Source organism: Rhinolophus sinicus, linkage group LG03 (genome assembly GCF_036562045.2).
Source record: "Rhinolophus sinicus isolate RSC01 linkage group LG03, ASM3656204v1, whole genome shotgun sequence".
In the NCBI taxonomy this organism is placed as follows: Eukaryota; Metazoa; Chordata; class Mammalia; order Chiroptera; family Rhinolophidae; genus Rhinolophus; species Rhinolophus sinicus.
In genome coordinates, this window is record NC_133753.1 from 101676408 (window position 1) to 101692848 (window position 16441).

At 55.0% G+C, this 16441-nt stretch overlaps 1 protein-coding gene across 3 annotated transcripts in view; it reads right to left on the reverse strand.

The window, feature by feature from the left end:
* The window catches only part of SRRM3 (serine/arginine repetitive matrix 3), a 54575-nt gene that overhangs the window by 14697 nt on the left and 23437 nt on the right, over nt 1-16441 (reverse strand). For 2 of the 3 annotated variants that reach the window (XM_074328407.1, XM_074328408.1), the window contains exons 3-10: nt 12647-12748; nt 4156-4284; nt 3975-4055; nt 3409-3438; nt 2896-2958; nt 2752-2787; nt 872-922; nt 238-345 (exon numbers count right to left, since the gene is read on the reverse strand). In XM_074328407.1, coding sequence (XP_074184508.1) covers nt 238-345; nt 872-922; nt 2752-2787; nt 2896-2958; nt 3409-3438; nt 3975-4055; nt 4156-4284; nt 12647-12748 — 600 coding nt within the window. Of the gene's footprint in view, nt 1-237; nt 346-871; nt 923-2751; nt 2788-2895; nt 2959-3408; nt 3439-3974; nt 4056-4155; nt 4285-7329; nt 12597-12646; nt 12749-16441 lie in introns of those variants that run through there. The other variant, XM_074328409.1, reaches the window with a different exon arrangement.

Consider the following 16441-nt stretch of genomic DNA (forward strand, 5'->3'; position numbering starts at 1 on the left):
CACACAGGCCACAGGCGGCATTTCCATTCAAGGTCGAGGCCGCCTTTGGGTAGGGGCCACAGCTCTGCCTCGCCCAGTTCCAGGCTGGCATCAGCACTGCCCTGGTAAACTACCCACTGATTAACTGCCGCTCTATCTATCAGCGGGGGCTCCACAGCCCTTGGGGGCATTTAATCTGCAAGTCCCCTCCCCCAAGCACAACCACAGGTGGAGCCCTCCCAGTGGCCCACAAGCTACCTGCTGGGTGATCTGGAATCACTGTCCTGGGAGGAGAGCGAGGGGCTGTGGGAGCTGCCGCTGCTGTGGTGATGGGACCTCCGGCCTGGGGACTCGGTGGCATGTGGCCTGGGAGAGAAATTAGCCTGTGCCAAAGTTCTGTTTGACCTCCCCATGGGGGATCCCCGTGAAGGCCTGATGGAAGCCACTGCTGACCACCCCCTTCCCCCCCCAGTCTCCTACAAAAATAACACAAACGCTGAACGATGTCCATTCTGGCCTAAAGCCCAGCCAATCCCTGTGGGTCATTTGTGGGAATCAGGAAAAGGCGCTCTTTTCTCTAGACATCTCCAGTGCCGCAAGATCTCGCTCACCCCTAAGCTGGTGCTCTTGTGATGGGAGAGCTGGGGGAGGTGGGGTGACAAGACTGACCTGAAAAGACCCCGCCACTGGGAGGCAAGAGGCTTGGGTTCCAGTTCCAGCTCTGCCACTGATTCACAGGGGCTCTTGGCTTACTCTCTGGTTCTAAATTTTTCCATCTGGGTACAAAATGAGCTATCTCCAAGGGCCTGATTCTGTGATTCTAGAAGGCCAGGTTCGCTGTGTGGGGGAGGGGTGGGGACTGAGGGGCTGGTGAATGGGGAAGAGTGCTCACCTCTTCCTCTCTTTGTTCTTCTCTTTTCTTTTGCTCTTGGAGCTTCGTGATCTACAGAGAACAGAGACCACAGTGACAGCACAGCCTGAGCCAGGGAGGGGAGGGCGGGCCTCATGAGCCCCGCTGTGCCCAGGTATGGATCTGAGATTTGTTCCTCTCTTCACCTCAGCGTCCCTAGCAGGTGTGGACTTGCCCATGCCACCCACTGCTTTGGTCCCTTTCACTCTCATTCATTCCTTCTCCTGTAAGTCCTGGTGCATGACCATCTCCTGCCTGGGCCCCAACTGCTGCACCCTCTGGGAGTGCCAAAGGTGATGTGGCCCCAGCCCCAGAAGAAGGGTGACTTGCCCTTATCTTCTGGCATCAATCTCAAAAAACGCCCCTCTGATGAGTTTCGGGGTGGGGAGTGGCCCCTCCATACTTTGCGTTCCCTGTGCCCCAGGTCCCCTCAGATGGGGCCCTCCTAGGCAGAGCCACTCCTCCTGCCTCTTTGTCCTCTAGACTATGGCCCAGCCCTGGGCCAGCTCACCAGGGGTTTAGGAAAGAAATGCTTTCCCTGGGGCATGATCTCCCTACTTTTGGGTTACTCCTCTGGACCTCCATCCCATGTTACCCAGCTCTCTGGGGTGGGCCCCACAGCCCTGTTCCTGCCTTTGACAAAAGGATTGAAAAGCTTCTGATTACCCCTCTAAGGTCTCACCCCATTCCCTAAGGTCTCTCAGCCCCACCCTCCCTGAGGCCACCAAATTCCGCCTCAATCCTTGCAGTCCTGAACAGATGCCTCCTTCTTACCAAAAACGAGGAGATGGATGCTAAGAAACACCGGAACATGTTTCTCACAGGAGCAGAGTGGGTGGCGGGGGGCAGGTCCAGGACAGGGGAGCAAAGGTTTGGGTTCTCGAACCCATATTGTCTGCTTTGGGCGTCATTCTCCCCATCTGGAGCTGGTCTAGCCTAGGTCATCTCTAGGTGACTAGGACTGATGGGAACTGGCCCGAGTGCAAGCTGTGCAAGCTGATGGTGAGCAATGGGTGCAGCAGGGGCCCACACTGGCCCATGAGAAGGGGTAGGGGAAATTGGAGGGCCAGGATTAGGTGTTTATAAATTTAGGCTCCTTCCTGACCTGGTAAATAGCCTTGGGCAAATTCCCACTGCAAGAATGCAGCTGGGGCTCTGCCCACCCTCAGGGCTGTTGAGAGGGGCTCTGGCTCCATGCCAACCATGGGGATGTGACTGCCCCATATCTTCTTTTCCTCCATGCTAAGCGTTCTACTTCCTCCACCTGGTTCTCTGCCTGGGTTCCTGCCTTTCACTTCTTCCTCTCCTCTCCCCCAGTCCATCCTGAACAAGTCACTGTCCTGCTCAGAGTCCCATGCTGGCTCCCCCTGCTCAGAGCCCCGCTGGGGTGGAGCCAGCTCCATAGCCTGGCAGTCAGCTGGGGGTTGACACCTGCCCCTCAGACACTCCATCTCTAGGCATAGTCCATCCACCCCATCTCTTACTCACTGAGGCTTCCTTCTGCCTGGCATGCCCTTTCCCTACAAATTCAGGGTTCTAATGCTTCTGCCTTCTTGACACCTCTACCGACACACCGCTTGGACATTGGACCTGCTATGTTGGCTGGAAATTCTTGGGGCCTCCAAGTCAAGGCTGACTCATGGGGCAGGCAAGAATTGCAAACAACTGGCCTTCATCCTCCTTCCCCCAGCCTCAGTCCCCTGCCTGGTTCTGAGAAGGAGTCCCTGGAGGGGGAGGCTTCAGCAGGGAAGGACCCTCACCACCCCCCTCCCATTATGGCTTCCTTTGGGCCTTGGTCTCTGCAGTGGGGTGCTAGCCTTTGTCCACATCCTCCTGTCACACCTCCATAGGGCACCGCTCACCTGTGCCGTCTCTTCCTCCTGGACCCAGAATCAGACCTGTAGGGCCATAAAAAGGTTCTCTTGAGCCTGTCTGGGTGACCCAGGGGCACCAGTCAGGTCCTGCGCCCCACGGAAGGGAGAAGAGTCCCCAGGGGAGGGGGATACCTGTCTCTGCGGTGCTTCTTCACACTCTTTTTCTTCTTTCGCAGGGGTGAGGAGCTCCCACAGCTGCAGACACAGGGGTGGGAGACGGGTTCTAGTGAACTGGGGCCCAGGATGGGGAGGGGCAGTTGGAAATGGCTGAGGAAGCCTGCATGCTTGGGACATTGAAGCTGGACAGGGGATCCCAGGCCATGAAACCAGCTGCCTGTTATACAGAGCGAGCCAAAGCCCAGAGGGTCCGAAAGGTCCCTAAGGGTAGTTGATGGAGCTGCCTGTATTGTCCCTTGGTCACCTGTCCAGCCCCCTTGGCATTGTAAGAGAACAGTTTCAAACCCAACGATTAGAGGCTGTAATGGTGGGATTTCTGGCCTCTGTGGGGGGAAAGCTGGTGGTGTCCAGGGTCCAGGCCCTCAGGTGCCAGGCCTCCTGCCTCTGGGGGATGGCCCTGGAATGTTACCCACACATAGACACACCCCCCCCAGCCAGGCCTGGTCCTTGCCCGCCTTCATCACTGACCTGCACTCGGAGTCTAGTCTTCTCTTTTTGCTGAGGGCCAGGGGAGAAAGGACAGACAGATGGACAGGGTTAGTTGGAGCCCAATACATTTGCCAGGGTGTCACTCAGGACAGGGGAAGGGGATCTAGAGATGGGAACCACAGATGAGACCGAGCCACACTCCTCCTCCCCCGGCCACTCACACTTGTAGTGGGTGCAGGACCGCTGGGGGATGGCGGAGGGTACCCCACAGGTGGACTGAGTCAAGGCGCGGTCAATGTCTGGTTCTGAGGCTGGTGAGCGCGCATGTGGGGGACTCAAAGAGGGGCGGGAATTTGGTGAAGGGGAGGAACTCATTGGGGGTGGGGCTTGGTTAAAGGAAGGGAGTTGAGTGACGGGAGGGGTCAGGTAGGGAGAGGGCACTTGGTGGGCGGCAGCACAGTGAGGGGCTGGAATTCAACATGGGTAGAGGGGCGCAGCGAGGACGGGCTCACAAATGCAGCGTTGGGTCCCTGCGGGCCGAGAGCTGGACACAGCGGGGAACACACCACGCCCCTCCCGACCCCGCCGCCGGGCGGCGCTCTCACCGGCTCCTCCGGTGGCCGCCTTTCTTTTTCTTCTTCTTCTTGGGAGGGGGCGACGTGGAGCTGCTGGACCAGTGCTTGGTCCTGAGTGAGAAGGGACGGGGGGCGGGGCGGCGGTGAGGGGGAGGGAAGGCCCCGCCCGCACCACCCCGCGCCCGCTGCACCCCCTACGCGGGGCGCTTACCTGTACCCCCGGTGCCCGCGGTAGCAGGCGGCCGGGCAGTCGCAGTCCACCGGGCTGTCTTCCTCGTCAAAGGGTGCGTACTCCAGGCCCGGCTCGGCGCCTTCGGGCAGCCGCGGGGTCTCCGCCACGCTGCCGGCGACAGGGACGCTCAGCACCCGCTCCCGCGGGCGGGGCCTTCCCGCTGCCCCTTTCTCAGTGCAGGGCGTCCCAGGCCTGGTACGCCCCCCCCCCCCAAGGTCCAAGGTCGAGGGGGTGCGGCCGGCTCCGGGGTCTGCGGCCTCGACCCCTAAAGGGTCAGGCCGGGATTTTAGGAACCCAACGGGGAGCCTCCCTTACAGATCCCCGCCCCCCCAACCTCAATGGTGTCATATTTTGCGAAAGAGAAACAAGCGCATGGAGTCCTTCCCCCTCACATAGCCATACCCCTTTTAAGTTCTCCCTCTCTCATCAGTGAGCCCCCTCCTCCAGAGTGAGGCCCCTCCCCTCACTAAGTCCCCTCCCGGCACTGAGTCTCTGTCCCTCGGTCCCATTCATTGCACCCCCCCACCCAAACCCCTTTCCCCTCATTGAGCCCCTTTCATCGATCCCTGTCCCCCTTAACCTCACTGCCCTATTTCTGAGCCCCCTTCCTCTCTTTAAGCTCACTCCACCTCCCTAACCCTCCTTTTCCCTTACTGAGACCCCCCCTCACTGATATCTGTCTTTCCCTAAGCCAGCTGTCTTAGTCCCTGAGCCGTCCCCCCTTGCTCAAATGCCTCCCTCCCTCACACCCCTCCTTCTTCCAGCCCTGGCCGCCTCTCTGAAATATTCATAGCCTCTCCTCGCCCTCCTTTCTGCAGCCTCCAGAGGCCTCCCTGCTCTTCTGCTGCTGGGCTGTCATCAATCACTGCCTGATGGCAGCAGGCTCGGGCCCCAGCACTCTGCCCGCCTCAGATGCGCCCCATCCATCTTGCAGAGCTCTCCCCTACACTCAGCGGGAACCCCTGTCCTATCCCAGCCTTCTGTCACAGATGTTTGCACCCTGCAGGCACATCTAAGAATAATGCTTTTTTCCAAAAGGCAGCTGGGCTTAAGGCAAGCCCATGCGCTTTGAAGCTGCAGATGTGCCTGAATCACACACAGTCCCTGAGTCACTGTGTGACCTGGTGCCTGTCGTGCCCCGTCTCTGAGCTTCTGCTTCAAGATGAGAGTGACAACTGTGTTATAGGACTGTTGGGAGAATTTGCTGAGGTACCGGCTGCTGTGCAACTTTGTTTTTTATTGAACAAGCCCAGAAGCAACCCTCTAAAGGCCCAGCTCCAGGATAATGGCTCCAGGGTAGTGTCCCCCACCTCTGTTTTTCCTTCCTTGCTGCCTCAGACAGTGCCCCTCCCGGACAGAGGGTCAGCCCTGGTTTTGGCAGAACTACCCTCGCTCCTGGTGCCATTTGCCTGGCTCATTCTTTCCCTGCCCCAACCAGGGAGGCCGAAAGAATGGTCTTGGATGGCAGAGCATTAAGAACATGATGTGAGCTTGGATTCACACAGACAGGTCTGAATCCAAGGCATGACCAAGCTCACTGAGCCTCGAGGTCCTTATCTATCCAACGAAGGGAAGAATATTCTAGCTTTGAGGAGAGGAGTGAGATTCTGTCTTTGAAGCGCCTATTGTCCCACATACAGTTTCCATTGTTAGACGAGGATCCTCTGTCTGACACCAACACCTTCTCTTCCAGGGAGAAAAGTGTTGTGACACATGAAAGAGAGCAAGGAAGACAGACCACAGCTACTGAAGGAAAAATATTTCAGGGACAATCTCTAGCAGAGCACCCACTAATCTGCTAATCTTGAATCTCAAGAATGCCATTCAATTCCCAAACACCAGCCTGCGCCTGGCAGTGTTGAAGTCACCCAGGTAGGACAGGGTTTTTTTTGGGGGGGGGATGGAGGAGAGGCTCATGTCATTCCCCTCACTCCCACAGAATCAAACACCCCCATATCGCTTCATTCAAACCTCCCTGCTCTTCCCCACATGCCTCCTCCTAAAGCCGAGTGGCCTCCCACCTCCTGTCTCTGTCCCTGAAATCTCCAACTCCTCGGCCTAACCAGCCCCCACCCTCCAAGGACTCATCAACCTCACACAGCCCTCAGGCACACAAATGCCTGACACATAAAACGTAGTCTTTAGCACTGAGAGGAGGGGCTTCCATTTATCGGGACACAAAAATCAGGACGGTAATTCACAAAATAATAAAACAGCTCAATTTGGGCACTGTCTTCTTCAGGGATCCTATCTTGTTCCTGACATCCGAGCTGAGTTAGCCACTGAGTCCAGGCCCTCACCGAGCACCTCCTTTCCCTCACTGTGCCCTCTTCATTCTGCTGGCCACACCCCCAGGGACATGCCTTCCATTGTCCCAAGGACAGAACTTCCTCCCCCCCAACTCCGTTCTCTCTCCCTGAGGCCTTACCATTCAGCCGCTTTTACTCTTCCATCCCTTCTGGGAGGTTTACTTGAGAGCGTTGAAAGACAGGCATAGGGTATGAGCAGCAGGCTCGGGAGAGGCACAAGGTCTCAGACTTGTGCCGAACCTCCTGGTAAGACTTGTCCTGGCAGTTCCAGGGATATCAATGGGTATAGGCTGAGGCCTCTGTTTCTGGCTTTGTGGGACTGGTACCACTACATCTGCTTTGCAAGATCTCCCAGGGCTAGAACTCTGGGTTCTCCTATCTTGCCTTTTCTGGATGACAATATCACTAGCCATAATGTTCTCTAACGTTTAAATAGCTCTCTGCAGTTCACAAGTCCCGTGCAGAGCCACTCAGAGAAATTGCACCCCCATTTTACAGATGAGAAAACTGAGGCCCAGAGAAGGAAAGGAACATCCCCTGTGGTTTTGGGACCTTTGCGTGAAGAATGTAAGTTTGTTCACCTATGCAGTTGGCTTTGAGAAGTCATATCCGGATAGGACAGCCCTTGACTTAGCTGGCTGGGCTTTCTTGATGTAGATGTTAGCTCAGCCGTCCTCTCCCTACTTTATAGACACGGTTGTGGGTGTACATACTGAGTTCTAAATTTGTTTAACATTTCCTGCTTTTAAGTTCATGTTTGTGACCTAGTTTACTTCTCACCACATCCATGGAATTGCAGGGGAGGTGTTCCTCCCTGTGACAGAACAAGCTGAGCCCTACATACCTGACCAAAGCAGGCCCAAAGAGTCCACTGCAGAGGGGCCAAGAACGTGTCAAGGTTGAACACGGGACACGTGTTGGACTGGCCGCCATGGGCAAGGTTCTGACCTGGGAAAAGACCGCCCGTCACATGCTCTTCCTCACGCCAGCAGTTTCGCTAATTAACTGGTTCTGTTTCCTATTAGCCAGGAGCATAATGGCCAACTGACAGATGAATGAATCCAGACAGAGGAGGAGGCAGATCCCAGGCAAAGGCTCTGCCCTGTCTGCTCTTTCACTCAGCCAGCGTGTCAGGTCTGCCAGGGCCCTGGAGGGTGGGGTAGTGGCAGCAGGGACAGGGATGCATCAGGCCTGGGGCCTCTCCTTTAGCTCCTCACAGTGCAGGGCAGAAATATGACACTGTGCATATTATAATGACTGTCATATTATCAGGACGGTAATTCACAAAATAATAAAAGCTCTGGGAGTGACTCTGCCCCTTGAGACCCTTTCCTGAGTGAGAGGTGTTATGGGCTCTAACAGGCAGATGTCAGGTACTATTCTAAGCACTTTACATTTATCTCACTTAATCATTTAATGCTCAGAACAAGCCTCTGATGTGGGTACCACAATTAATATTTCCATCCTACAGATAAAATAATGAGGCACAGAGATATCACACCACGGATAAAATTAGGTGCAAGGAAAAAAAGAAGAATTTGTTCACTGTGTTAGTAACAGCTTATGAATTTTGTTTTCTATAAACCGTCTCTCCCAAACATGTCATTATATTACATAACTATGAAAACAATGATTTTTACAAGTTGTCATTGTTTATTAGAGTGAAATAGGGAAAAAGAACTGATAGCAGCTAGAAGAAGTAAAGAAAACATTGTGCGTATTCCAAAAGGAGAAGGTGTTACTTTTATCCCAGGAATATGGGCAAAGTAGTGTTTGGAGGCAGCCTTGGATGATGGGGTGTTTTGAACCTATGCAAGAGGGGCTAGGGTGTTTCAGGCTGAGGGCTCAGTATGAGCGAAGTCATGGAAGTGATAACATGTGGGGCAGAGTTGGGAACTGCCAGCAGCTCATGGCTGCTGTGTGACACTGAGAGTGGGAAGCCAGGCTAGGTCTCGCGTGGGGAGGCCAGGGAACCTAGACTTGGTTCTAAGGATGATGGTGAACCACAGAATGTTTCTGGGACAAAACAGGACTCCCCACATTAATCATTTCCAAGGACAAAAGTGTGTCCGCTCTGTGTCTCTGGGACCTCACTTCTCTCCCCCAGAATAGAGTGCTAGCTGCCCCACTCTTCTTCCTGCAATGTCATCCCTCTGATCCATCATCCAAAAGAGAAAGTCCCCAAACACCTCCCTGACCACATCACACCTCTCAGAATCTTCCACTGGCTCTTACTGTCTATGAGATCACGTCCCGTTACTGCAGTAGCGTGACATCCTGGTATCCAGTACAGAGAGGAGACTGGAGGGACGACTGTCACAAGAGACTGTCACTCAAACCAGTCAACTAACTTAAGGAAGAAGAATGATCCCCGGGGACAAAAAGCTCTGGGAGGGACTGGGCCCCTGTTGAGACCCTTTCCTGAGTGAGAGGTGTTACGGGCTCTAACAGGCTGTAGAAGGTTAAAATCAGACCCCTCCCCACCAGTGTGGAGACCCTTCGGCTGGCTCTTCTTTGTCATCTCGCTCTAAGTGGTCACTGAATTTCTCCATGTCTCAAATGCCCACTCTGTGAGTGAGGGTGGAGCATCAGGGTTAGGAAACCGAAGTCACGAGCACAGGGACTGCTGGGTGGTCAGAGGGCTTCAGAGATTCCGGAGAGAACCCCACAGTTGGCAGAGAGGGTGGAGACAGCCAGCAGAGGGGAACAAGTTAAGGTCAATCTAGTACTCACCATTGCCAGGTCTTCCTGGGATCCTGGGGATCCTGGTTGTTACAGATTGTTCCCCCCAAATTCGTATGTTGAAACTTTAACCCCAAGGTGATGGTATTAGGAGGTGGGGCCTTTGGGGGTGATTAGGTCATGAGGTGGGGCCCTCGTGAATGGGATGAGTGCCCTTGTGAGAAGAGACATCAGAGCTAGCTTGCTTTCTTTCTGTCATGTGTGTATATAAGGAAGGAGCAGTCTACAATCCGGAAGACATTCCTTACCCGAAGCTGACCATGATCTCAGACTCCCAGCCTCCTGAACTGTGAGCAATAAATGTCTGTTGCTGATAAGCCCCCCAGTCTGTGTGGCATTTTGTTACAGTCACTTGAGCTGACTAAGACGGTGGTGGTTGACCATCTAGTAGAGATGCATGTCTGCCGCGTGCTAGCGACTGTTCCTCACACTTACATTCATTGTCCCATGTAATTTCTTCAACAATCTTATGAGGTGGGTACTAATATCTCTGTTTTATAAGTAAAGAAGTGGAGGCCCAGAGGAGCCAAGGAGCTGCTCAAGTCACACAGCTATGGTGCGGTGGACCTGGGATCCACACTGAACTTAGAGGTTTGGACAGATGGGGTGTCTAACACCAGAGCCCTCACTCTCCCTCCACTCCCCCACACCCTGAGCTAGGAGTGAAGCTCCAACAGGAAGGCATGCACGAGACCACCTGTGGCCATTCCTCCATCACCTCTGCCTCTGGCTTTGGGTTCAGCACCGCAAATAGCTCCTCCCTGCTTCTCAGTAATTCGCGTGCCATCAGCCTCCTTAGCTTGCGGCAGTCACTGTTGGGAGTGCAATTTTCACCCCATTTTGGCTGCCTGAGCCATAAGAAGCCTTCCAGTGGAACCCCATTCCTGTGTAAAGGAGGAAACTGAGGCTTCTGGGAAAATTGTCAAGCTGCATTGTTCTAGGCACCAGGGATAGAGCAGTAAGCAAAGCTGATAAAGATCTTGTCTTCACGGAGCTAATGTCCCAGAATCATGCCAAGGCTTCCTTCTGCCCTGCCTCCAGAGCAGGGGTCCTCCCTGACCGTCGAGCCTTTCAAACACTGCCTCTTCTAAGGAACCTTTCCTGACTGACAACCCTAGCCTGTCCCCCTCACATCCCCCACTGAACACACACAGGGCTGAAGGGTTCAAGTGGCCACATTGTCAGGAGTTGCCTGTAATTCCCGGTTTCAAGTTTCAGGTTTCAGGTGTGTGTTTCCACCCAGAGAGCAGGAGGCCCGTTTTCCCCTTCTCTCCTCCCCCTTCATTGCACTAGCACAGGGCTAGGCATGCAGCCCAGATCCTCAAGGACATTTCTTTTGAAGGAGACACTGCAGCCTTTTCGTGGCATATTTTCTAGTGTGTCCCAGTTCTTAAATACATAATTCATTCATTCAAGGAAAGATAAGATCAAGACTATTGGAAAAGACTTGGGAATCATCCACTAACAGGAGAGAACAGGGTTCTGTTCTCTCCTGTTAGTGGAAGGGATGAGATCCCCCAGAGAGAAGAGGGAAGGAAGAGACCTGAGGACATGACAGAACCTTGCGGGGAACCAACATCTGGGAAGTGGGCAGGAGTGAGGGAGACGGCAGAGGCTGTCAGAGGTCCAGAGGGGACTCACAGAGCACTGCATCTTGGAAGCCAGGGGGAAAGTAGGTTTCCAGAAGGGAAAGCACAATGGTGGCAGCTGCCAGAGAAGTTAGGCCTGCAGAAAAGCATGGGCCGTGGTAAGTGGGACTCAGGTGGTCACAGCCCGAGCAGGTCACGGGAGTCACGTGGCAGAAGCCTCACCTCCATGGTTTAAGGAAGTGGAGACAATGCATGCCACACAGGCTACAGAAATTTGGTGGAGAAAGGAGAGAAAAAACGTGGGCTGGTAGCCAGAGGAGAAAGCAGAGTTGAGGAAGGACAGGAATTAGTTTAGGAGGAAGGAGCCGGGGGAGGGAAGAAGGACAGGCCTGAGCTGGAAAGCTGAGAGAAGGTGGCAGGTAGAGTTCAGAGGCGGCGGCACAGTTCAGAAAGCCAGGACGTTTGGGTTTGGGGGTGGTGCAGGCAGCGGTGGGAGGATCTGGTTGTCAAGATTTTTGAGAAAGAAAGAGAAGGGCCAGCCTTGCTTGCAGGGAACTGGCCGGCATCACTGCGGGGGAAGGCACAGGAGTTGCTGAAGGGTGCTCTGAGTTCCTGGAGGCCGGAGAGAAGGACTTGGCGGTGGGGTCACCTTTCCCACCAGAGGGGAGGAAAGAGAGGCCAGCTGAGCTTGGCTCGCCCAGGTCACCCATGAGCCTCCTACATGCCTAGGGCTGCTCTGACTCTGCTTTTGCTCCTATCCAAGCCAGAGAGGGGAGGTTAAGTGGGATAAGGTGGGGAGTCCTCCACTTCTGGTCTGCGGAAAGGGCTTTCCCACCTGCTGCCCATTACAGTCCATTATTCTCAAAGTGCTGTTTGCTCTCAAGACAATGACAATGGAAAAAAAGTCTCTCAGAAAGTGCTGCTGTCATTTGATTTTTGTGCGAGTAAAGGTGACAGGGATTTAGGGCCTCAGCAAGATGCCCGCTGCCTACACAGGTCCTACTCGGGAGGAAATGACCAATAGTGGTTTTCACCCCAGCCTCTCACTCAGCTTCAGTTTTACTTCCAGCCAGAGAAGCAGGGGACAAAGCCAGAAGTGGGTGGGGACACCGAGGCTTAGCAAGGGGAAGGTTGATGATCAGAGTGGATTCAATGACACTCCCTCAGTGCACACTGCCTGCCAGGCGTCGGGCCATCCAGACAGGCCTGCACACTTGCTGGGACAGGCTGCCCCGCCCTCCGATGGAAGCCTGCTCTGCTTTGTGTGGTTGTGAGTGGTCCCAGCTTTTCTCTAATCCGAGACAACGCGAGCTCCCTATAACTTCTCTGTTTGATCCAAAGTGCACCTGGGTGCTCCTCTTGTCCTGTGACAGGAGCAGAGGTGACCTCTCTTTTCCTCACAAGACTTTGGCCATGCTAGCAATGGCGTTTGCTGGGTTGGTTCTTACTTTCCACAAATCGCATTTACTCTGGAGCCCATTGTGCGGCTGGGAAGAGTGGGGCAGAGGGATGAGTTTGGGGTCCCACTGTCAGCCAGTGACAGTGCTGGGGTCATAACATTTCTGGTTTCCTGATGTGCAGCCCAGACTTCCCTGAGCTGAGATCTGGGCTGCCTCCCCCACTGCTGGGCCATACGTGGGACCCGCGGTGGCAGGGGCGGGTCCTTGGTGATGCCCCGGTGCTCAGCAGCCCCTGCCTTGTGCCTGGGCCGGCTGCAACTTCCAGTGGACAGGGCACGTGCCTCTCTCCTCCTCTTCCTTGCCCCTCTGGCACCCAACTGCTGCCTGGGCCTGCGCCCGCCCCTCCCTGCCCCCACACGGCAGCACTCACATGTGGCCTCCAGGCCGGTCCTCCCTGGTGAGCATTCCCTCCTTCTCCATCAGCATCTGCCGGAAAGTCCTGACCTTCTGCCGGGTCTCCTCCTCAGAGTACCTGCAGGGGTGCAGGAAGGGTGAGGGCTGTTCTCAGTTCCCTTCCCGCCTGTCCCCATAGCCCGTCCCCCAGACCTCAGTCACAAGTGCACTTTCCAGCACCACCAAGCAAGGCTGTCAGTATTGGGGAAGCTCAAGGCCTGTCCACTTTGTAGCAAAGCAGGCAGCCAACCAACTGCACTAACAACCAGCCAGACAAACCTGTAAACTAAAGACAGAGCTGTTCCCAGATGTGGGAGACGGACTAGGTGAGGCTGTGCCTTTCCTCCTGCCCCGCCTCTCCCAGCAGCGCAGGTCTGCCCCCACATCCAGGCTCTCTGGACACATTTTAGGAGAGAAGTGAGAATCCATGGCTTTTTCTCCTTTCCTGGCCTCAAGGACATCTGATCCTCACAATAGACTTGGGAGGTCCTCAGAGCATCCCCTCTGCAAGATCCAGGCTGCCAAGTGGCTTGCTGGGGATCCCAAAGCTGGATCCATTGTTTCCCTCTGCTGCTTAGGGGTGTGGGAGTGGATGAACTCTGGGCCTTGAATAGAAGTTCCTCACTTCCCTACTCCCCTCTCCCTCTCTCCTGGACCCAGGTCTCAGGTTAGGGATCAAAGTCCAGAAGTTTCTCCTCCTTGTCCTCGCTCCCACACCCTGGGTCAGCTGTCATCCTCTCACTGCACCACTCTGATAGCCACTGCCCGGGCCTGGCCGCTCCGCTGGCATTTCTCCCTCCAGCTTGTGTCCACGCTGCCCCGGCCTGGTGGTGCTGGTCTTTGCTCACTCAGCCCCTTGCCCTGTGCCCAACATGCAGCAGGTGTCCAGTGGCTTCTGCTAAATAAATCTTGGGGTCCTGGGTCACCACCCTTTCTCCTTTCTGGGCTGCTGGTCATGGTTCTGGACAGAAAACATGGTGGCAAATAGGAACAGGGTCCTGTCTTGTTTCTGTCATCTGCTCACCATCCACTCTCTGTCCACAGAGCAGGTCCAGCCCTCCCCACTCAGCCTTTCTATGAAATGGTACGTTGTTCCCTCTCAGGGACCCCCTATCTTTTCTCCTTCCTTCTCTCCTCAATCCTTTCCTTCCCTCCTTCAACAAACATTTATGGATTGACCCTGCCTCTTTAGAGAGCAATTTGGCAATTCTTTTCAAAAGCCTTAAATAATAAAGACAACCTTTGACTCATAAATTAACTTCCAGGTTTACTTGGAGGGAATAATGGTGGCTAAGCACAAAGACGTGACTCAAGGGATGTTTACAGCAGCATGGATCTCCCCTGACCAGGTTAGGTGCTGATGTTTATGTTTCCATAGCAACCTCCACCTCCTGGATCCTGGCAGGTGGTTCATCTGCTACTCATTGTCTGTTGACGTCTTTGTGTTTTGCACTGGCCTGAGAGTTCCCTGAGGGCAAGGACCTTGTCTGTCTGGAGTGCCATTGTGTCCCCAGCACCTGACACCTTGCCTGGCCACATGTGGCACCCCAAATTTTTGATAAATGAGTGACTGGTGATGGAGAGGCATCGAAGAGTTTGAAGGTTGGACTTCATTTTGGAAAGATGGCTTTGGTGGCTGTGTGGCTGGAGGAGAGGGACCTGGAGGCAGGGAGGCTGGCACCGGGCTACTGCAGGGGTCCCGCAGGAGATAGTGAGGGCAGAGCTAGAGAGTGGGCCTGAGGGTGGAGAGGAAGAAGTGGACAAACACTGTCTAGGTGGGAGGATGGCTGGGCCTTGGGAACTGACTGAACATGGGGGGGATTCGATGAGGAGCACAGCTTCTTAACCAGGTGTCCCCTGGCCCCCAGCTACAGTCTGACCCTCTGCAGGTTCAGGCACCTGTGTAGCCCACCACAGGGAGATTGAATCCCGCCGGGCAGGGGGAAAGGCCAATCTCTTCCAACCGTCTGCCCTACTGCAGAGGGTGTGCGTGGGGGTGCTCAGGCAGCACTGTGCTGACAACTCTAGCCCAATTCACCAAGCTCTGTGCCCTGGCTCCTGGTGTCCACCTCGGCCCCTGTTTAGCGTATGGCTGGAGGGTCCCTGACTTTGTGCATTGGGCAGTACAGAGCCCTTGGATGGCTGGGCTGGGCTGGCCTGGTGCCCAGGTAGGAGGGGTGGTAGCTTCACGGAGCAGTGTAGGCACAGAGGAGCTGCTCCCATCTCAACGTCTCTTCAGGAGACCAGCTTGTCATTGTCACCAGCACAGAGACAAATAGCACAAGCCCTTTAACACAGCTCAGCTCCCGACTCATAGACCCCTGGGAGGGAGACACAGGTTGGCTGGACCATTGGCATGGGGCCCTGCACCTGGTGGGGGTGGAGAGGAGATGGCCCAAGAGTGAAGCTGGCCACAGCCCCTGTTGGATGGGAGAGGCTTCAGGCCAGGGACCAAGTCGATGTCTGAGGGTCTGTGGAGCATGTGAGGCTGCGAGATGGGTGTCATTAAGATCTGGAGCAGGAGGGCCGGCCCGCTGCCTCAGGCGGTTGGAGCTCCATGCTCCTAATGCCAAAGGCTGCCGGTTCGATTCCTACATGGGCCAGTGGGCTCTCAACCACAAGGTTGCCAGTTCGACTCCTCGACGCCCACAAGGGATGGTGGGCTGTGCCCCCTGCAACTAATGGCGGCAACTAGACCTGGAGCTGAACGTCACCCTCCACAACTAAGATTGAAAGGACAACAACTTGACTTGGAAAAGTCCTGGAAGTACACACTGTTCCCCAATAAAGTCCTGTTCCCCTTCCCCAATAAAATCTTAAAAAAAAAAAAAAGGATCTGGAGCAGGGACTTGGAGCTCATTCCAGAGCTGGTGGGTTGAAGGCATGTGGACTAACTCCAGCACCTGTTCTTGGCGAACTGGGGGTGCTCGACTGAACTGACCTGGAGGCTTGGGAAAGACCCCTCTATGCCCCAGTGTTTCTTGCTGGGAGAAGCTGAGGACCCAGGGAAGCCATCTGGTTACAGGGCAAAGAGATCTCAAGTGTGACCGGCACTTCCCAGGCTGCCTCCCCTGATAGCCCTTGAGGTCACTCCTCTCAGCTGAGGCCACGAAGGACAGTGATTCAGAGGTGCGGCAGGAGAGCCAGGCAGCCCTGGTTTTGAGTCCTGGGAACCCCCCGCCCCGCACTTTCTTGCTCTGTGACCTTGGACAAGTCCATATACTTCTCTTAGCCTTAGCCCCTCCACCCCCTGTGAAACAGGATAGTAACCTGCCTTTCAAGGTTGTTATAAGGCTTAAGGTAGATGATGCATATAAAGTTCTTTGTGCAGTGCATGGCACAAAGTAGGTGCTCAATAAATCGTGGTGATTTTGTTCCAGAGTGGTGGGTACAGAGGGTCTAGCCATTCCAGGCTTCCTGCCTTTTTCCACCCCAGACCCCTACCAGGTCAGCGTGGTCCCTGGTCAGAAATCAGCTGGGCCTCTTCTCTCTGCTCTCCCAGGAGGCAAAGGCTGAGAGAGTGGGGAGGCTGGTAACCAAGCCATCCACTCCCTGTGGAAATGGCGGCATCTGCCAACCTAAGGCCGTACAGGAGGCCTGGCTGGCATTGGCCAAAGCCTCAGACGAAAACTCCAGGCCTTGGACGGGGGCGGGGCACAGGGAAGACATGCTGTCTCAGCCAGTGTGGCTTCCTCGTCCCCACGCTGCTCTATGGGAAGGACATGCTACAGTGGTTGCCGCTTTGGGGACTTCCTGGGTTGCCCTCTGGGTC